Raw genomic sequence first — 20,852 nt, 5'->3', positions numbered from 1 at the left:
TTGAAGGTTAACTTCAAATTCATTATACTCGAAAGTCACAAATGCTATAAATCTGTTCATATTTACTTGCACTTTTTACGTTCAATATTTACGCTTTCTTTCTCTTCAATGTCCAAATATATATTTTTCTTTTTAAGTGCAAAATTTTTTTATTTTAAGCAACACGAATAAACCTAGAGTGCGTTTCACTTCACACATCATGCGCATGATGTATCATTTTATCCTTGTTCGCTGAGTATTACAAAGAATAAAATATTACACATCATATGCATTTCTGCGGATTCTTAATAATATACACATATATGTACATAGAGTGCACATTCATCTGTACCGCTAAATGAGGTGTAAATGAACAACAAATAAGTGTAAATGAGTCCGCTAACGGTTGACTCCGCTTCGCCTGGTCATGAATTGATGTTGATGAAATGTGTTATACATACAGCTGCAAATATAAATATAAAACATCATTTTCTACGCAATATCAGCATCCAACAAAAGTAATTTAAAGAAACAATATATGGTGGGAATACAATCGCGAAAAATCCAATACTAGGGTTTCCTAGAAGGGATATAATTACGTATTGTGATTTCTAATGAATTGTGATAAACTAAGATTTATTAATACAAAGGATATGTTTCAATAATTTTTCTGTAATTAAGAAGTTTCAGAAGTGGATCAAATAAAAAGAAGATTTTTTCAGGTTACCGAGTCCGTGGAAATCTATTCGCTTTCCCGATAAAGGATCGATCTTAAAATGTACAAAATGATATCAAAAACATTTGTGCGCGAGGGCATGAAGCCCTTAAAACGAACATGGAGCAGCTCAATACAACGTGGTCTTGTGAAAGTGGACAGAGAGACGGAGAAGTCCAAGAAAGTGGCCAATCTCAAATGGTACTGGTTCGGCAGATACATAAATTACATCAAGAACTATGAACATACGTTGGAGCGTAAATTTCCGCGTACGATGCACATGTACCGTGTGTTCAGTGTCGGCACCAGAGACGTGTATACAAACTTAAAAAGTTTCGTCACTGCAATAAAGAAGCAGGGATCAAACGGCGTAGATAGCTTAACACGGGAGCAGCTGCAGCTGATGTACACAATGCCGAGGGATTTGCGAAAGCTCTTGCCGTTGTTTCTACTGTCGGCTGCACCGTTTACGAATTATGTTATTTTTCCTCTAGCCCTGTATTTTCCACGTTACTTATTGACGTCACACTACTGGACGCTGCAACAGAAGCTAGAATTCATGCTGTCTGATCATAAGGCGAGGTTGAAGCACAACAGACCATTGTTCAGATGCATGCAGGCGGAGCTCAAGAGCATCAAGGATGAAACACTCAGGATAAAATGGCGAGACATTATAGCTTGCTTAGGAAGTGGTACACATCCAACCACCAAGAATATCATAACTTGTTCCAAGCTTTTTTCAGGCCCACCATATTCCCTCAATAATCTCAAAAGGAAACACCTGGTTAGTCCACAAATTGAACTTGTTATTTCTGAATATGAATTTATTCTCTTTTAAAATATATAGATAAATGTATACATCTTTCAGAAAGAATTGTTGGCAATACATGGTATGTCGCTATGGAGACCTTTCAAGAAGAAAAGATTGACGGAAAGGGGTATGTTAATATTGCGAATGGATCGTGCTATCATACGAGAAGGAGGAATAAAAGAAATGTCCAACGAAGCGATGCGATGGGTAGATACTTTTATTACTTTGACGCTTTCAAAATATAAAAAAAAATCTATTTTTTTGTATGAAAGAATTTATTCTCTTATTTATTTTTATTTATTTATTGTAACTTATACACAAAAGATGATTTGTCTTCATTATTCTAATGTAATTTATTTTTTTTTTAATTTGAAAATTATATGTAAATTATAATTGCAATTATCAATTTTTACATACGTATATATATATATATGTGTGTATATATATAAATATATATATATATATATACATATATATATAAATATATATATGTATATATATTTTATACACACACATACATACATATATACATAATATTAAATTTCTAATTACAATCTACAATTTATAATTTAGTACATTTTATTTAAATAGGAAGTATACTGATACAAAAGATGAATTAGCGTTATTTTATTATGAATTTATTTTTCAGGCATTATCCTTTAGAGGCGTAAATCCTGCAAATATGTCTATAGAAAGTATGAGAAGCTGGCTTGAGCAATGGTTAATAGTATCAGCATCTGTCGACCAAAATAATTTATCTTTATTATTACACAGCCCTATTTTATTAGCTTATAATCATTCAACAAATTGGACTCTTATATATAATTGAAAAAATTTTAGAATTTTTTAGTTTTATTGCTAACTGTATAAAGATAATATTTAACATGGTAAATGGTATTTTATTTATACCAAAGAAATATACGAATCATTTATATCTATTTATATTTATTTATTTAAATATACCAACATACAAATTTTATAATTATATATACATATAAAACAAATACATGTCATGTGTGCATGCGTGTATGTGTCATTATTGCATTTTATTTTGTAAAACTCTATAAAATTTCTAACTCTATTTTATTACAATTTAACATACTATTATATAATTGAGTATTATAACATAAGCTTTGTTATTATAAAGAAAAATAAATGCTATTCTAATTTAAAAAATGATGAAATAATAAGAGAAAGAAAGAAATATTTCAATAAAAAAATTCGCAGGCAGATCTATACTAACAAAAGATAAGCAAATTAATAATCGGCACATCTTATTGTTTAGCTCGTCAAATGACAAGTCCAAACAAATAATATCTCAATTCAAGTTTAAATCTAATAAGTACTAGTAAAAAATATAGATCGCCAAATAGTTTAAAACACTGAATGATTATCAGCATATAACTTCTAATTTTTCTTAAAATTTGAACCTGAACATTTAAGTACTGCACTAATTATTATCTTTTCACTATTCTTCTTTTCATTAAATTTCTTAAATATTTTGTCATAAAATATACAATCAAATTATTCTCATTTTTATCAGATGACAATAAAAGTATTTCACATTTTTCAAGCATATAGAAAATAGCTCAAAAATTTCATTCATCAGGATAATATATAAATACATGATAAAATTATACGAAGTTTTGCTTGCTATCATAAATAATTCATTGAAAATGAAAAATTTTTTGAACTAATAAATTACTTTTTATTATATATATATATATATTTTTGTAACATATTTACAATGGAATTTGTACTATAAATTAATAGATACTTGTAATATATTTATAATATATCTGAGATAATCGACCATTGGGATAACAAATATCCTAAGGTATTTTTGATACGCAGATTAGTACCCGATACATTGTGATATATATATATATATATATATATATATATATATATATATATATATATATATATCGTAATATATTAAATACTCATTTAGCATCAGACATGAAAATTACTTATAATAGAATGTAATATCATTGTAAATATCATTATAAAATAGAAAACTAATAAATTTATATGATTTACTATATGAAATACCATATGAAAAATTTTTTATGAAATTTTATAGTGAATACATTAAAATAAAATCTCCAAAATACACATATATTTTGAATGAAATAGCCTTGATTTAATGTAAGATTCTTAAATTAACTTAAAAAATTATTTACTAAAAAATAATGTATATACAAATGTTAATTAAAGATGATCAATAGGGATATAACCGCCAATAGAAATTTTCTTTTTTACATTATGATCATAAACCGTTATCCCTAATTCACGTTTATTTTCTTTGAATAAGGATTCATTTTCTTTAATTTCATTAGTTTTAATTTGCTTTATAGAATCATCAATTTGAATTTCTTTCTTTTTCTTTGGTTCTTCAGATAAACCAGTTAATTCATAATATCTTAATCGGCCTTCTGAATTTGAATTCTCAGAATTACCATCTGTAGCAAGTGTAGCATGATATTTTTGCGTATCATGCGTTTTGTTCAAATACTTAGTGTTTTTTTCGGAATTAAAGGAATGCGATTTATGAGGATAAGGACAACACTCACCTTTGCTGCAATTCCCCGACTTGTTAAATTCAGGACAAAGATACTCGTGACGTCGTTGACACTATAGGAGAATAAATCAGTACTCTACGTTTTACAAACTATTATTACGAGCCATTGACATTTGCATAAGGCATCTAGTTGTTATAATTAAAAATCACCTTAAACCTAATTTTATTAAAATATTTTTTCTTTTTTTTATACTAGTGATTTCAGACTCATATCCACACGGGAGCTACACAAGTATCATTAACTATAAGAAAATAGATTTCTATGTGTTAAACCAGTTAAATGGCACACGATGTATTTTTACTTGTTTGATTGTTTGCATTTTACTAAAAATTGTGTTTTGTGTGATGCAATTCTAGTAATTTATTAAACAAGCAATTTAACAAAAAAACATATATCATACTGCTAGCTTTAATATGATACTTTTTTATAACATGCTTTTCTGCATGTCGATGATTGGATATTATCAGTCCTGTTAATTTAAATTTTGTCCTTTTATAATTTAATTTAAAAAATTTATCTATCACATACATTATGATTGATCACTTGCAGCCCGCGAGCTACATATCTGAAATCTTTTATTTAAAAAAATTTGCATTGTAATGCAAATTAAATAAAAATATTGTTTTATATAAATAATAGATTAATGTAAATAATATATTATGAGTAATCGGTTAAAATACAAGCGAATGTACAGTTACCTTATTTCCTTTAGCACAATATCCTTGTAGAAAATCTATGCAGATTGAAGTGTTAGAAGACACTTTAACATGAAGATAAGGACAGGCATCTCTCGTGCAGCAGCCATCGAGAAAGTACTTGCATGTAGGCATTTTTTCAGGTCCAACATCATGAGATAAAGAGCATTTGTTTAAGAAACACTTCCCTTGCAGAAAACTGGATATATTTTAAAAAATTGCACGATTTAATCATTTCATTTTTCTGAACCTTATTTTATCATAGATAAAGAAATAAAGAATTTTGCAATTTTTTATATTATCGTGTACTACAATAATAATATTTCTAATACATACTAGAAAATTCATTTAACTTAATCAGATGATTTTTTGAAGAAGTACTGAAGGAAACACTAAAGGAATTGTTTTTAAAAAAAAAGACAAAGTTCCTTCAAAATATTTCATGCGGTTGTTGGTATCAATTAATGATACCAACCTTTATTCAGGAAAGAATGCAAGATTATTTAAAGAGAAAGTTCAAACGTGAGAGATACAAATTCAGAACTATAAAATACATTTGATAATATATCATTAATATTGTAATAAAAATTTGATTTAAAAAAAAAACAAGTTTTTGATCTTGATGTGACTTCGACAATTCTATGGCCAAATAAAGATTATCGCATTTCTCCAAAAATTATATGGTTAAATTAAAATCAATTATCCTGCATTTAGCTTTGATGTCTATACCTAATAATTTATTAGAATTATTGGCATAATTCTAATAAATATCTGCGTAGTATAGACAAATTAAGAACATTAATATAATGATGTAACGTATAGAAGAAATAAAAGAGATATATTTAATATTTCAAATATTAATTTACTTTTTGCAGAGCGACACCTGATTTTTATCATGCCGTTTAGGACACGTTCCATTTTCATAATTTGGACAAGATCCAAATCGTTGATAAATTAAGCAAGGCTGGTTATTTTTGTGCATTTTATTTCGTAAAATTCGTATGCTTCGTTGTTTTGCTTTGTTGCTAAAACAAAAAGTTCAAAAACTAATAATGATGAATCCATTTTCATTTGTATACAATTTTAAATGATATATATGTGTATTATTTGTACCTGATACTATTTTTGTAAGTTTTCGAAGATACATTGAAAGCAAATTTTGATTTGCTACTGATGTCCACTTCTGACGTGCGATTTAAACTTTCTTTGCTCATTCGTTGTTTTTTATTAAAACTAACAAATTTATCATTCTTTCCACTGATTGATCGTTTCCCTGATTTTTCATACAAAAATATATATATTTTAACAAAATACATATTTATAAATTATAAAACTGTGTATACGTAATACTAATAAAATAAAACACGAAATGATACACATACGTTTTAATAAAGAGTTTCTTCGAATTAATTTGTTTTTGGAAGCTCTATAAACAATACCACCAATAGTAACAAGTTTCTTTGTGTCGTTTCTGTAATATAAACTTTCCAATTTCATAAATTATTTATTTTATAACTTATTACATATAATAATAAGTGCGCGTTACTTACATAACTTTCGTAGTTTCTGACAGACCGATTTCTTTAGCTTTTGATACATGCAACGCAGTTCTGTCTATCTTATATTTGGTCACTTTAGATTTATCGATATTTGATTTTGATAAATTAAGTACCGTGCTTGTAGATAATGTGTTACTTATTAATGGTTTCATTTTTATAGATTTTTGCGTTGTCCCTAATTTTTTATCTTTTAACTCTGCATGTTTCAGTAATCTACGTTGGTGCAATGGAGAAATTTTTGATGTGTTTTTTGTAGTAGATACTCTCACGAGTTTTCTACGTGATAAAAGTATAATGCTAGAATTACTAGTCTTTTTTGGAGAAATCTTTCGATTATCGATATTTTTTATAAACTTCAATCTTGAACAAACAGATCGTTCTGTTGCAACTGATTCTTTTGAATTTGTCGACTTTTCTTTGGAAGATAATTTTTTCAATAATGTTGGATTAACGTATATAGATCTTTTGACATTCGCTTGTCCAGTACTATTATTTGTTTTTGTTATACTTGCATTTGTTGCGCTTATATTATTTTGTAGTTTTTTATTTGAAATATCATGCATCACTTTTGGATTAATATGTATTAAAGGCTTAGCATGGATATTTGGATTGATATGCACTGTTGATTTTTGTGGTTTAAAATTGGGATTAACGTAAACATTTGTGGTGAGCAATGTAGAATTTACATGTACATTTTTAGTTGAGGTCTCAGGTAACATTTTAGAATTCAAAGAAGAATGGCAAACCAGATCTGATTGAACTTTCGGCTTTACGAATTTAAACTTTCTGTTGGAATAGTTAGTTTTCTCATTGGATTGCAAAATTTGTGTCTTTTGTTTATATTGCTCTATTTGACCTGTAATTATATATAAGATAGTTAATCTCATATACCATTCCATATTGTCGTGCAAAAAAAAATTGTTTTATCTTATAAAGTAAATTAAACCTTTGAGATTAAGAATCTTAACAATGTATAGAAAAAAACCTGTAATAAAGATCAAGAAATTTTGAAAAACTTATTATTTTAATTCTAATAAACAGGTCCATAGTTTGTAACTCTTTATGAGTGTCGGTGTATTGTTATATTGTCATTGCACAATTTTTTTAATGTACACCTTGCACAATAATATACGGCTATATTTATACGTCACCATTAATTGGATTTATATAATAACATCTGTAAGTTGTTATTGATGTAAAATGATAAATATTAGTTAATTTAGTTTTTTCTGACAATTGATGTTATAAAACCGAATTTAATTAGAATTTATTTATATATTTCATATCAGTAAATAACAACTATTGATATTACTAAACCTGTTTAATGATGACATATAAACATAGTTAATATAAGAATACTGTGAAAAATTATAGAATAGATTCTATCAATATATAGTCAACTTTAATTTTGATTACTATTTAACTTATTGTTTATCTTTTTCTAATTCTAAAAATTAGAAAAGTATACAGAGTAAATTATATAAACCGAAATTGAAATTAAAATTAATCTTACATTGATGGAACCAGACCATAAAAACTTATTTAAAACAAATATATTTTTATTGATGTCTGAAGTATAAAAAATAATTAAATCAATTTAAGATCAATGCATATATAAGATCACGTTATCATCACTATTAATATATGATTCGAATTATTTGCCAGCAATTTTCACTGTTAACTATTGATTTACCCTCGTTATTATTTTGTTATTACCTTCTTCAGTATAATTTGTTTTCGAGAGTGGATCAAAATTAAATTTTATTTTTGACATTGAAACATTACTGTGTAAATTTTATATAAACAATAAGAATTTTACTTTAAATTGTACATGTAAGAACACAATCAATATCAATTAGAAAAAATGCCTATACTAGTCAAAGTTGAATTTTTAATGCTTTTAAATATTTCAATATGAATTATATGCATTGTAATTATTTGAACCATGCACTGAATTAATTTTCCAGACTTATAAATGCAATTAACTATTGTAATAATATCACAAATTAAATTGACAAGAAATTTTTAATAATTTGATGCTCAATCAGGAATACATCATATTAGGAAAATATAGAGTGTTTTCCAGTAAGGAAATGAAGAACACAGACATAGAGAATCGTTTTATCCTTATTTAATGTAGGCAAACAAGAATGTAGTGTTACACTGTGTCTGACTGTGTTCTTGCTGGAAAGCACCCATTAATGTACTGAAAAATTGTAAACGGGAAACCAATTCAGCACACAGTTCAAATGATTACAAATATAGTATATATGTATATACATATATATATATATATATATATATATATATATAAAATTCACATTGAATTATTTAAAAGCATTAAAGATCCAGTTTCAACTAATATAGGCATTTAATTTCTGGTAAATTTTATATCTTGTTATAAATTCTGTCTATATTTAAATAAAAAACAAACAAAAATATAACAAAATCTGTTAACAATATGATTACAAAAATCGAATAAAATTTTCTAACCAATTTAAATAATATATTCCATCCAAATATTTATGAAAGAATAAATTGCTAGTGTTTTCTGTTGGCAAATTATCAATAGATGTTGGCAGAATATAAATATTGTACAATTAATGCAGTAATATTCTAATAAAATCTACTGACAATCAGTGTGTACCGTTAAAATCCAAAATCTAAACGGATTATAAATTACATGTACATACTCTTTATTATGTATAACAAAAGATCAAGTTATTCTTTTATTCCCTAAAAATAGCAAACTTACTTTTTAAAAAATAAATCTCGTTCAATATATTGACTTCCGTGCTTGCAGATGACGGAACTCCCATTTTTAGAATTTCGGTGAAAAGGTCACATAAGATATATCGCGACGCCTATTTTCTTGAAATGAGATCCTCGTCCTTCAATTTCTCTTTCTTTTTCTTTACTGAATCTTTCAGATTCTACACTTTCGGGTTTGAAAAGGCTTCGATCAGTACTTCCTGGCTTTCTGAACTCTTCGACAATATTTAAGTCATTCAAGGCTGTTAACACAGACGCAAAGCAGCTATTCTCGTGTCAAACTTGAGATTACACGTCAAAATCGAAGGTTAGATTATGGTTGGTCCATCGATATATAGGCTGTGTTCCAAAATTCACTGCTAGTGCTGAAAATGTATAATACACGTAACGTAAACTATAGATTTTCAGCGCTGTCAGTGAATTTTGGAACACAGCTAGAGATTCAATAATCAGGAGATCGATTCTGTATCTTGAAATGAGGTAAAAATTACAAATAACAAATTTACTAAGATGTTGACTAATAAAATTATCAGTATTCTACTAAATTTGTTTATTTTTGTAATTTTCGTTTCAAAATACAAAATCGATCCCCAGAGTTTGCCAGTTGGAGAAAGCGGGCACAATTGATTGGTTCTTCACCTTGGTCCACTCGGTAATCTTCGAATAGTTTCGTACATATGTACATTGTCGGAAAAGTTGAGTGCGAAGAAAAGAAAGAGAGAAAGCGGAGAGTACAGACTCTTGTGTAAAAGATGCCTTTTCATGCTGATGCTCGATGCTCATTTTCGGCGTTAAAATAAGTTATTGTGATAGAAATTGGCGAATATCAAGCGTCAATTTCGATCACGTGATCTATTTTGACGCTGAAAATGAACATTGATCGTCAACATAAAAAGACATCTTAACGTATAATACATGAGGCATAAAAATCAATCAAAGTCTTTTATTTTCTTCCTTTCCATGAAATAAAGGACTTTGATTGGTTGATTTTCTTATACCTCATGTTTTATGCGTTATGCAAGAGTCTGTGCTCCCCATTTAAGAGCACAGACTTGCATAACGCATAATATTGTACATAATATTGTACATGAGGGAATCAACCAATCGAAATTCTTCTTTCCTGTGGAATGGAAGGAAAGGAAAGATTCTGATTAGTTGATTCGCTTATGCACTATGCGTTGTGCGTTATGCAAAAGTCTGTGCTAGGGCTTTTATGGTTATATATGGCAAATTCAATTGGAAGAATTAGTGCGCATTGATATATATTAAAGCAGTTGTACGCTGATTTAATTTGAGTATAAAAAATGCAATGCAAATATTTTGAATTATAAAATACGTATTTTATCTAAAGCCGGTTCTTCATTAGTTGCAAGCTGATCGCAAGTTTGTTGCGACAGCCAATCTGAAGCTTGCATTTTGAAATTAACGTTTCACATTGGCTGTCGCAACAAACTTGCAAACGACTTGCATCTAATGTAGAATCGGCTTTAAAGCCATATCACACTAGCGATTCGCGGCTGCAGCTGCAATAGCGACTGCGATTTTTTTTCGACCAATCAGAAAATAGGAATTGCGACTCGTCATTACTTTTTGATCCGTTCATTTTTCGAGTCGCAATCACAGTCAGGGGCTTCGCACAATAAAAGGAATAGGGAACAGAGAATAAAGCTGGAAACACAATGAAAAGCACGGGCTATAGGAACGGGGAATAAAAGATTTCAACCTATCAGAAAGCGTCCATTCTATTATTCATGGTTTCTGATAAGTTGAAATCTCTTATCCCCTGTTCCTATTGCCTATGCTTTTTATTGTGTTTCTAGCTTAAGAATTTCAACCTATCAAAAACTGTGTATTCCATAATACATGATTTCTGATAGTTGAAATTCTTATTTTCTGTTCTGTGTTCCTTTGTTCCTTTTATTGTGCGGAGTTCCTCACAACCAATTATATGACGTCTGTATTGTCACGTGACACAGTGTCGAAGAGCAAATGAGCAATAGGTAACAGGAGTGAGTAGGAGGTATATACGAGGAGGAGATAGCGTGAGGAAAAAGAGAAGTGGTTAAGAAAGCTGTCAGAGTTGGACAGAGTGGAGTTCTCGAGATTGTTAGAAACGAAAAGTTCGATTGTTCGTTAATCCTCTTCTTGGTACGTGAGTTAATTTCTAGTAAATTCTCTGTAAGACAAATTATACCGATGGACGACGTTGCGGATTCGCGAGGGCGAGAGGCGATGCTACCCGACCACAGTGGTATCAGCGGTAGTATTGCGTGCTGCAATGTAAACATGACGTCGATAGACTCGGGAGTGGAAACCGGGAACGATTCGAACGACAGCTCGATCGTCCAGCAGGAGGGTCACCAGCAACAGCAAGTCGTCGCTAGTCAGGTCATCAGTAACGGCGTCACAACCGTCGACACTAATTCCATTGGAGAGTTTCCCAATCTGAACATGTATGATTGGCCTGCTTTAATACATCCTCTGTTTGTTCCCGATGAAAGTAGACGGACCTCGCCCGAGGTCACTGTGATGTTGCAAAAGAACAGGCTACTTAAAATCAATGCCGAGGTATCTATCATCGTTAGTACCATTAGTAAATAGTTGAGAGTTGTAGAACGAAACTGAAACTTGTCTAGAAGGTTTCTTTGAATAAAAAAAAATACAAAGCAAAAATAAAAGATAACAAAAGCAGATTGTTTAGCAAAACATTTTAAGTCAGTAACAATATAGATCTTTAATGCAACTTTTTTTGTGAAATGTAACTGTTAATATAATAATTATAAATCTTGAATGGAAAGAATAATATTGTGTTATTTCAGACCTTAGAAATAACACGGAATAAACACAAGATTAGAGAATTATCGACACCCTGTGAGTATCCTTTTACAAATTTGGATTTATCTATATATTCTGACTATTTCATCTTTTTATTTTACTTTAATCTTTAAAGAAATCACCTTTTGCTGCATTATATTTTTAAATCTTTTAAAAAAGTTTTTATTTTAGAATTTTGACAAATATAAATTTATTCAAATAATTTCCTGGTGGGAATACATGTTATTATATATAAGATATAATAATTTTAATATTGTAGCTGATCTATACCGCCCCAAAATAAGAGTACGTGTTCTTCGTACATGGCGTAAAAATACGAATACCCAAGCTGTAGCCTGGAATGATTGGCAAACCGAACGTATTCAACGAAATATGCGGTTGGCTGCTACGAGGAATAATGTGTCTTTGATGAAAAGTCTTTTGGAATTTGGCGTATCACCTAATAATCATGACGATCATGGACGAACTCCTCTTCATATTTCAGCTTGCAGGTATAATTTATATATTAGGTGTTGGAATTAATTCGTAGCGTTTTACAAGTGATGGGAAGTACTTTCATTAATGTATTTTTTAATGCTCATGTGAAATAAATAACATTCTTTCATTAAAAAACGCTACGAATTAATTCCAACACCTAATATATAAAATATAATCTGAAACAACACTCGACATATACTGTGTATATTTTCTTATAAGGTGAACAAATTTGAAAGTAGAGTTTCTTGAATCAATTTATTAATGAAGTCATAAATATGTATTTTCCTTAAGATATTCTGGCAATAATAATGGTTTAAATTACTGTTTAACTTACTTTGTGTTTTTTATTGCAGGGGTTATACAGAAATAGTTCGTTTATTACTAGAAAACGGTGCAGACCCGAATCAACGTGACTGTATAGGAAACACACCGTTGCATCTAGCCATGGTTAACAGCAAGCTATCAGTAGTGACACTGCTCTTAACAGCTGGTACTGACGTTCTTGCATTAGATTCATATGGTTACAATCCATTGCAACTAGCGAAAGCGAAATTAAGGATGTTACAAAGAAACTGTAATAATGAGGATTTGCTTGAGATCAAGGAAGAGATGCGTAATATAATTAATATGTTGATGGCATATCTGCAAAAGAATATGCGAGAACAGGTAGAAACGTTGAGCAATTTTTGTTCACGTCTTTCCTTGTCTAATACCTCAGATCAGGTTCAGGATAATGTTAAAGATTTACTGACAAACATAAATGCTCTTAGTATAACTGATTAATCACGAATAAGATATGCTATTGTAATATTATACACATCATTCGTATAAATTTTAGTAACATTTTTATTAAAAACTTAAAAAAATATATATGTCTTTGTGTATTGTGCTTTTATGTGTGTCTATGCAAACGAGACCGCATTTTATTCATAAATGTAATCGGTTTTTTATATCTTGCAAAGATTTAATTTTTTTATCGTCATACTTTTTAAGAAAAAGTCATTTGAGAATTTGGTTAACTCCAAAAATATGATTGATTTTAATTTAATGTATGGTATAAAAATATTACAATACTTGTAATTACATATGTGATAAGATACTTAGGTTTCTCTCTCTCTTTCTCTCTCTCTCTCTCTCTCTCTCTTTCTTTCTCTGTAGATTTAATACCTATGAATTAGACATAATTAGTAATTAATAGAATGGACAAAAGTGATTAGTTTTTGTATTTTGCGATTGTTTTTATACAGTAGCAATAAAAAAATATTAAAAAATTATGAATTGTAATAATCCAAAGAGAGCTCAATTGAGAGACCGAAATAATATATTAGGTGTTGGAATTAATTCGTAGCGTTTTACAAGTGATGGGAAGTACTTTCATTAATGTATTTTTTAATGCTCATGTGAAATAAATAACATTCTTTCATTAAAAAACGCTACGAATTAATTCCAACACCTAATATATTTGATTTTTCTTTAATTAATTACAGATTATTATATATATTTTTCGTTGGAATTTTCATATTTTAAAAAATTTTGTATATTTGACTCTTATATGTCCTGTATACACACTCTTTATATTGATTATGAATTTAAAGTGCCAAATATAAAAAAATAGTTTCTAATTAATTCTAATATTGCAGTTAATATTTTTCGATTAAAATTTAATAACTTGAACATAATAATTCTACAAATAATTCAACAAATAATTCTAACAAGAGAGAGAGAGAGAGAGAGAGAGAGAGATTAAATTGGATTTTTTAAATATTAAAACTAGAAGCTATATATAGAATTGTCCTGTACAATAAGTATTGAATATTTCTTTATATGTTGCGACTAGCGAAAGAAAAATTAACAATTTAAATAAAATGTATATCTATAATTATAGTATATACATTTATATAATTGAGACCTTCAATATAAAACATAGAAAAATCTTTTCGACAGAATAAATGAAAAAGGAGATATTACACAGTTTCGCTCATTTTTTTTATATTTACAATATATCTCTGATAATCTTTAAATCTGTAGAAAAATGTAAATAGTTTTCATAATTATTTACAAATACTGTACATAATCCATTCTTTTAATAATATAATTTTGTGAAGTGTAAAAAAATGGAGATAAATAAAACGTGTTCTATATATGTGTATTATAATTTTTATTTTACACATTTATGTGAAAATCTACCTGAATTCTGATGTTTTAACTAACTTTTGAACATCAACAAAAGAATTAAATAATTTAATTAAATTTTTATATTAACAATTCTGCCAACTTGACCGCTCGAATCTCATTTTGTCTATTTTTTTGTCTAAATTCATTTTGTCTAAATATGAAGACAAAATTTTGATGGAAACACTGAATAATATTGAATAACACTGAATAATTTTTTAAAATCTTTTAAAAGATCTTAGTTTTTTGAAAAGTTAGTCTTAAAAAAAATCTTGTTTTTAAAATTTTTAAATCTTCAAATCTTTCATTCAAAGTCTCAAACGATTTAGCATTTTATTTTAATTTTTATATAATTCCGAGATATAAATCGAGCGATGTGGGAGAATTCTCGCGCCGAAACGATTTCTTGTTTCTCCTTATCGCTCGACCGCCGTCTTTGTATTCGGCCTTGATTTCTTCGTACGTAGCGATGCGGCGTAGTGCTGCCATCGGTGAGCAATGCACGTGGCCGACTGTAGCGTACATTCAAACTTGAGAAAGGCGTGGGGGAGACACATCGTGGGTGGTCCATCGTGGTGCGCCGACCGGGAACGCGACGCGTTGTGTGGTCTGGCTGGTTCGTGAGCTTCGAGTGCGGCTGTCGCGTAGAAGATGCTAAACGCTTCGTACGATCGAGACGCAGACTTTACCTCATGGTTAAGCGGGATCGATCCGTGAACCCGACCGCACGAAGGTACATGTCTCTTGTTTATCGCGCGTTTATTCTTACATGATACTATGTGTGTTTCATGATTAATTAATCATTATTCAATTTGACATTATCCCGTGGAAGAGGCGTCGCGTTTTTTGTAAAGAGAAAAAGATGAAGTTTTTTTTGTGTCTCTTCTCAAAAATGAGAGAAAAGGATCGCTTCTGCTTTTGTTTACATTACAGTGTACTTTCTTAAATTGCTTCCTGAATGTGAAAAATTGATTTTTTACTCGCAGATGATATTTTTGCTGCTCCTCTGTTGTCTGCTATTCTGCAACGGTTTGTCTTTAGAACTGGAGCATGGATTTGCAGCTAACGACGATGGTGAAAACAGTATGTGGAAGGATATGGGTCGGCATCAAAGAATCAAAGATCCCAATTATCGATTAGATAGATATCCTATAGGTGAATTGTCACCGGATATCTCAACCTGTCGTAGACCTGCCAAATGTGTTCAGCTATCTAAAAGTACTTGTATGGGTACAAAATTACCTTATACTTTTACCACACTGGACCTCATACCAGAGCATGTAACTCAAGACATTGTTGAGGTAGATAAGATTACTATTAATTTTTTGTATCAATAATTTTAATTTTTTTTTTCTTATGATAGAGCACGACTTTATAAAAATTTATGTATACAAGTTAGAAACTTAGCACTGCAAATCTTTCTAAGAAATAACAATTATTTTGCATCTATATAAACATGAGCATTAAAATCAAGATTTGTATTTAAGATGGTCTCAGATAATTCTTCTCTTACTATGCATAGGCTTATCTTTTTATAATATGGTAAGCAACATTAATAAGTTGTGAATAATAAGAATAATATATTTTGTTAGCTGTATTTGAATATATTTTTATTTTAGCTTTTAATATGTTTCTCTCAAGTTTATTATATAATATGTTATATTATGTTGACTTTTCTATAATGAGAATACATTACATTTGTCACATCTTTTTACTTTCAGGAAAGATTGTACTTGTTGCAAGCTTTGAAGCATGTGCCAAAATGTTGGGCAGTCGTTCAGCCATTTTTGTGCTCAATATTTATGCCGAAATGCATTAATGATACAGTCGAATTACCATCTCAAGAGATGTGTAAAATGGTGTCAGGACCCTGCAGAATGCTGATGAATCATACAATATGGCCGAGTTTCGCAAAGTGTGATAATAAGGAATTATTTCCACGTTTATGTCAGAATGACATTAGGGAATTGAAATTTAATATCTCGGGCAAATGTTTGAAACCTCTTGTACCTACTGACAATGTTTTTTCCATTTTTGACGGCGTTGAAGGCTGTGGGACACAATGTTATGACCCTTTATACACACCGGATGAACATAATCAGATACATTCGTTCATTATATGGGCTGCAAGCATTTGTTGTACTTTCAATTTATTCACCGTTGTAAGTGGCATAAAATATTTATGAATAATATATGTTAATTATATAATTTACATTTTATATTCACACGTTCCAGCTAACATTTGTCATAGATTGGAGAAGTGCAAATAAGTATCCAGCTTTGGTAATATTTTATATTAATGGTTGTTTTATGGTATCTTGCATTGGATGGTTAATTCAATTCACTCCTGGCAGTAGGGATGTAGTTATATGCCACAAAGATGGAACATTAAGAACAAGAGAACCGAGGTATGTTTTACGAATATACCATAATGAAATTTGTCATAATGATGTCGACTTAATTTTATAAAATATTTACTTTTAGCGGGGAAAATCTGTCGTGCGTTATTGTCTTCGTTCTTGTATACTATTCTTTAATGGCAGCTGCAGTATGGTTCGTTATATTGACGTACGCTTGGCATATGAGTTTTCGAGCACTTGGTACGATACAAGATCGAATAGACAAAAAGAGTGCTTATTTTCATCTAATTGCTTGGTGCATACCACTCGTTTTGACGGTCGCAATCATGGCGCTAGGCCGAATTGATGGTAACAGCATAACAGGAATTTGCTTCGTCGGTTATGCCGATCATATGGCGAAGATTTTTGTGCTAGGTCCCATATTACTCGCAGTGCTAATAGGGGGATATTTTCTATGCAGAGGTAGATATTGTTTCTTATCATTTGTATATTTATGCCGATATGATAATAATATTAAATTTTTACATTTTCAATGCTTTCTGTATTAATCTAAATTGTGAGTACTAATGCATTATCGTTTAATGTATTGAACAATTATTCTTGCATCTACGACAATGTTGTATGTATTTTAGGACTCTACACGCTTATTTGTTTAAAAATAAGTAGTCAGGAGATCATATCCGAAAGAGCAAGTTCAAAGATAAAACAGACAATTGTCAGAATGGGACTCTTTTCTATAGGTACTCTTGCAGCTGTTGTTATTACATTCTATTGTCATATTTATGAAATTCAAAACTCGCAGCAATGGCAAAAAAGCTTCAGAAGTTACATGATGTAAGGGAATTTCAATATATAATTATAAATATAGTCCACATATACAGTATTATACAATAAATATGTGTCTAATAATCAAATATATTCATAGGAAATTTAATATTATATGTAAAATATGTATTTTTAATATATACAGAGTGAATAATGGATGACCTAACGTTTTAATATGAGAGATATAAATATTTCATTCTCTCTTACGCATGGATTCTAATTACAGTCGGTAATTTCCCATGGTAAATTGTTGGGATATCCATTAAGATTCACTCTGTATATATTAAAAATACATATTTTACATATAATTTCCTATGAACATATTTGATTATTAGACATATTTATCGTATAATACTGTATTTAAATGTAATGTAAATATAATATAATGTTATTATATTTGTTTAAAGATGCACGATTGCGTCAAAATATGCAGACGTATCTGAATGTAAAATGGACTCGAGACCTAGCACAGGTAAACTGCAATTGCATTTGCTTGCATTATTTTCTACCGGGATATTTATGTCTTCATGGATATGGACTAGCTCAACTGTCGATACCTGGTGCAGATTTCTAAGAAGGTAAATTTTAATACATGCTAGATACTTACTGTGTTAACTTGTCATTTTTGTCATCAATGCTATTCTGAGTAGCATATATTTTCTCTTCGTTTGCAGGATTTTCAATCGCGAGTCTGAGGAACCTCCTATAAGACTGAGTAAGCACAAGCTTATCGCGCATTTATTTGCGAACCGGAAGACATTTAATAAGGCCGGTCGTTTATCAATAAGTTTTCATAACACTCATGCGGATCCAGTTGGACTAAATTTCGACCTTAATTCAGCGTCACAAGACTTTAGCAGCACTTGGGCGGCCGCTTTACCTAAATTAGTAACGCGAAGGGGTGCACTAGTTGGTACTACAGGATCTGTATCTAGTAATAGACGCAACTCGGCTGATTCCGAAATCAGTTATAGTTACCAATGTGTCTCTATGGAATCCAGACGAAATTCTCTGGACTCGCAGATATCTGTACAAATCGCACAAGTGAAGACAACACGGAAGGTTGCAAGCCGATCGCGCGGCCGTCGTGGGAAAAACAGAAGAGACTTCGGGAAATCCCGCTCAGCAAAAATTGATCCGCTGTCTAGGAGAGGCAGCACCACTTCTCAAGATAGTCAACTAATAACTCAAATTCCAATTCAAATGCCCAATATGGGCAGAAGACTCGGGAACGCTGGACTGGATGAGCGAGCCTTGAAAATTATCGACACTAAAAACACGGGCATGCTTTTGCCTTTTTTGTTAAGAGGGCAGAGTGGCAGTGACGAAAATTTAAGCAGCGAGGAGAAGAGGCAAGATATGGCTGATAAAGACGTCGACATAGAAGCAGGCAACATGGAGAAGGAAGATGAACAAGACAGCGACAGTGAGGATAGTCAATCGGAGGATGAAATAAAAATGTTAGATCCGGAAAATGCGCACGAGCGTAGTAAAAATAAAGAACGTAGCAATAAGAACTGTAAAACTTACAATCATGAAAGTGACAGAAGAAGTCGCGAGAGTCATAGGAGCAAGTACGTTTTACAAGATGAAGCTATCTTGAAACATTTACTTCAGGAGGCTAATGATATTAAGATAAAAAATGAAAATGAGAAGAAAGAGGCGTATAGGAAAGCTGTGATGAGCGATTTGGATTCTAGTCTCACCTCATGTTATCCAGAGTTAACAAGATTGTTGCAAGGTGACGGACAGACTAACGCTAGAGAGATGGCGACGCAGACTTCGCTGCCGCTCGATATACTGGAGATGGAAGAATTAAAACAGAGTATCGATGAAATAATTAACAGCAGGCATTGTAGCTCTAAGGGAACTCAAATATCACCGCAATTGAAAAAAAGTAAGAATATCACGACGTAAGACTGAGAACTACTTTTTGTTCTTATATAAATATATCGAGAAATGCATGGAATAAGGAATTACGTGCTATTTAGATATATTTTATTGAAATAATAAGAATCATTGATCAATATCGTTCCTTTTTTTGCCGCTTTTATCATATTTTCTAAACAAAAAAATAATCAATTATTGATTTTTACTATTTTTGATATTATAAACGATATGCAGTAATGAAATAATAATCCAATAAAATTGGATTAAATAATATCGTTTGAAAAGATATATAAGGATAATAATAGATATATATAAATATTTTTCTATATTTTATTATTATTGCTAAAATAGTAATCAAATCTTAATAAAGTATTCATAACTGACAACTCGCATCGAGTGCTAGGTAATTAATTTTTAATTTGTGATAATATTAGGATCTTTTATTCTAATGTATATCACGTTGTATATATTTTCCCGCAAAAGGATATCATTATATTTCTAATATTGTATGTCTTCCAGTGTTCTGTAAAAATGTATCACGTGCACATACGAACATTTTTTATGACAATAAGATTGTGTGCATGTGTGTGTGTGTGTTGTGTGTGGCGCGCGAGTATGTTTATACATTTATTTTTTTAACAAGTGCCTAAATAAAACGCGTTTTATAATTTTCTACATTACTGATTTATAAATTATTAGCTATTTGAAAAGAAAAAAAGATTTATTTAATATAATTGTGATTTGAATCACATTCGTAGAATGTAGATCTATGAACATTTTTCATTTTAATAACTAATAAATAATTTACTTTTTGTAATAGCCATATTTTGTAATTGCAGGAAAGTAGATCAAATTGCTTATACATATATATATATATATATATATATATATATATATATATATATAAGCTGATACAAAACTGTAAAGTATATACTTTGTCGAATATTTTCTACTGTTCTGAAATTGAAAAGTACTGTCCCTTGAAATTATAATATGTCTCTTTATATCATTGCATTTTACATTTTGTAATAATTATTAATATATTTATGTACAATAGTATTTTACGCATTGTATTTTTTCGTATTTGTTATATTAATCTAATTATTTTCTCTCAATATTTTTAAACGTCTCTAAAATTTTACTATTACAATATGTACGCGGAATATGAAAAGTATTA

The 20,852-nt window shown here is 29.9% G+C and overlaps 4 protein-coding genes and 1 long non-coding RNA gene across 10 annotated transcripts; 3 read left to right on the top strand and 2 right to left on the bottom strand.

Annotated features, from left to right (window-relative positions):
- The first annotated feature begins 58 nt into the window (after positions 1-58).
- LOC105146182 (LETM1 domain-containing protein 1) lies at positions 59-2,443 on the top strand. Its single transcript, XM_011056275.2, has 4 exons — positions 59-497; positions 702-1,478; positions 1,563-1,712; positions 2,155-2,443. The coding sequence occupies exons 2-4, from the start codon at positions 756-758 to the stop codon at positions 2,332-2,334; spliced, it is 1,053 nt and encodes a 350-aa protein (XP_011054577.1). The 5' UTR covers positions 59-497; positions 702-755; the 3' UTR covers positions 2,335-2,443.
- On the bottom strand, positions 2,434-9,882 carry ZC3H3 (zinc finger CCCH domain-containing protein 3). Of its 2 annotated transcripts, none has more exons than XM_011056278.2 (8): positions 9,756-9,882; positions 9,100-9,481; positions 6,336-7,200; positions 6,168-6,268; positions 5,899-6,058; positions 5,652-5,810; positions 4,789-4,984; positions 2,434-4,142 (listed from the first exon to the last, which is right to left on the bottom strand). In XM_011056278.2, exons 2-8 carry the CDS (start codon positions 9,161-9,163, stop codon positions 3,720-3,722), a joined length of 1,968 nt encoding a protein of 655 aa, XP_011054580.1. In that variant the 5' UTR covers positions 9,164-9,481; positions 9,756-9,882; the 3' UTR covers positions 2,434-3,719. The 2 variants fall into 2 exon arrangements, with proteins under 2 accessions (XP_011054580.1, XP_011054581.1); XM_011056279.2 differs by having other exon boundaries at positions 6,168-6,256; positions 9,756-9,881.
- A 1,209-nt stretch (positions 9,883-11,091) lies between these two features.
- On the top strand, positions 11,092-13,456 carry LOC105146184 (uncharacterized). The gene is made up of 4 exons (XM_011056280.2): positions 11,092-11,684; positions 11,936-11,987; positions 12,211-12,442; positions 12,782-13,456. Exons 1-4 carry the CDS (start codon positions 11,313-11,315, stop codon positions 13,209-13,211), a joined length of 1,086 nt encoding a protein of 361 aa, XP_011054582.1. The 5' UTR covers positions 11,092-11,312; the 3' UTR covers positions 13,212-13,456.
- Positions 13,457-13,541: 85 nt separating this feature from the next.
- On the bottom strand, positions 13,542-14,229 carry LOC147910337 (uncharacterized). The gene is made up of 2 exons (XR_015544603.1): positions 13,882-14,229; positions 13,542-13,595 (listed from the first exon to the last, which is right to left on the bottom strand). It is a non-coding gene; the product is annotated as an uncharacterized LOC147910337 (long non-coding RNA).
- An 873-nt stretch (positions 14,230-15,102) lies between these two features.
- On the top strand, positions 15,103-20,061 carry smo (smoothened, frizzled class receptor). Of its 5 annotated transcripts, none has more exons than XM_087404607.1 (8): positions 15,103-15,333; positions 15,587-15,901; positions 16,322-16,762; positions 16,836-17,008; positions 17,085-17,422; positions 17,701-17,794; positions 18,193-18,363; positions 18,436-20,061. In XM_087404607.1, exons 2-8 carry the CDS (start codon positions 15,587-15,589, stop codon positions 19,700-19,702), a joined length of 2,799 nt encoding a protein of 932 aa, XP_087260733.1. In that variant the 5' UTR covers positions 15,103-15,333; the 3' UTR covers positions 19,703-20,061. The 5 variants fall into 5 exon arrangements, with proteins under 5 accessions (XP_087260733.1, XP_011054584.1, XP_011054583.1 ...); XM_011056282.2 differs by having other exon boundaries at positions 17,593-17,794; positions 18,460-20,061; XM_011056281.2 differs by having other exon boundaries at positions 17,593-17,794.
- Positions 20,062-20,852: the final 791 nt, after the last annotated feature.

The sequence above is a fragment of the Acromyrmex echinatior genome, chromosome 3 (assembly GCF_024713525.1).
Source record: "Acromyrmex echinatior isolate Ae372 chromosome 3, ASM2471352v2, whole genome shotgun sequence".
In the NCBI taxonomy this organism is placed as follows: domain Eukaryota; kingdom Metazoa; phylum Arthropoda; class Insecta; order Hymenoptera; family Formicidae; genus Acromyrmex; species Acromyrmex echinatior.
This window is presented reverse-complemented; position numbering and strand designations above follow the sequence as displayed.

Coding starts and splice junctions, on each gene's coding strand:
- LOC105146182 (XM_011056275.2), top strand. CDS start 756: ATGTACAAAATGATATCAAAAACATTTGTGCGCGAGGGCATGAAGCCC. Junction 1,479..1,562: donor ATCTCAAAAGGAAACACCTG/GTTAGTCCACAA, acceptor TACATCTTTCAG/AAAGAATTGTTGGCAATACA. Junction 1,713..2,154: donor CCAACGAAGCGATGCGATGG/GTAGATACTTTT, acceptor TTTATTTTTCAG/GCATTATCCTTTAGAGGCGT.
- ZC3H3 (XM_011056278.2), bottom strand. CDS start 9,163: ATGGGAGTTCCGTCATCTGCAAGCACGGAAGTCAATATATTGAACGAG. Junction 7,201..9,099: donor CGAGATTTATTTTTTAAAAA/GTAAGTTTGCTA, acceptor ATATAATTACAG/GTCAAATAGAGCAATATAAA. Junction 6,059..6,167: donor AAGAAACTCTTTATTAAAAC/GTATGTGTATCA, acceptor ATGAAAAATCAG/GGAAACGATCAATCAGTGGA.
- LOC105146184 (XM_011056280.2), top strand. CDS start 11,313: ATGGACGACGTTGCGGATTCGCGAGGGCGAGAGGCGATGCTACCCGAC. Junction 11,685..11,935: donor TACTTAAAATCAATGCCGAG/GTATCTATCATC, acceptor GTGTTATTTCAG/ACCTTAGAAATAACACGGAA. Junction 12,443..12,781: donor CTTCATATTTCAGCTTGCAG/GTATAATTTATA, acceptor TTTTTATTGCAG/GGGTTATACAGAAATAGTTC.
- smo (XM_011056281.2), top strand. CDS start 15,587: ATGATATTTTTGCTGCTCCTCTGTTGTCTGCTATTCTGCAACGGTTTG. Junction 17,423..17,592: donor GGGATATTTTCTATGCAGAG/GTAGATATTGTT, acceptor TATGTATTTTAG/GACTCTACACGCTTATTTGT. Junction 17,795..18,192: donor AGCTTCAGAAGTTACATGAT/GTAAGGGAATTT, acceptor ATTTGTTTAAAG/ATGCACGATTGCGTCAAAAT.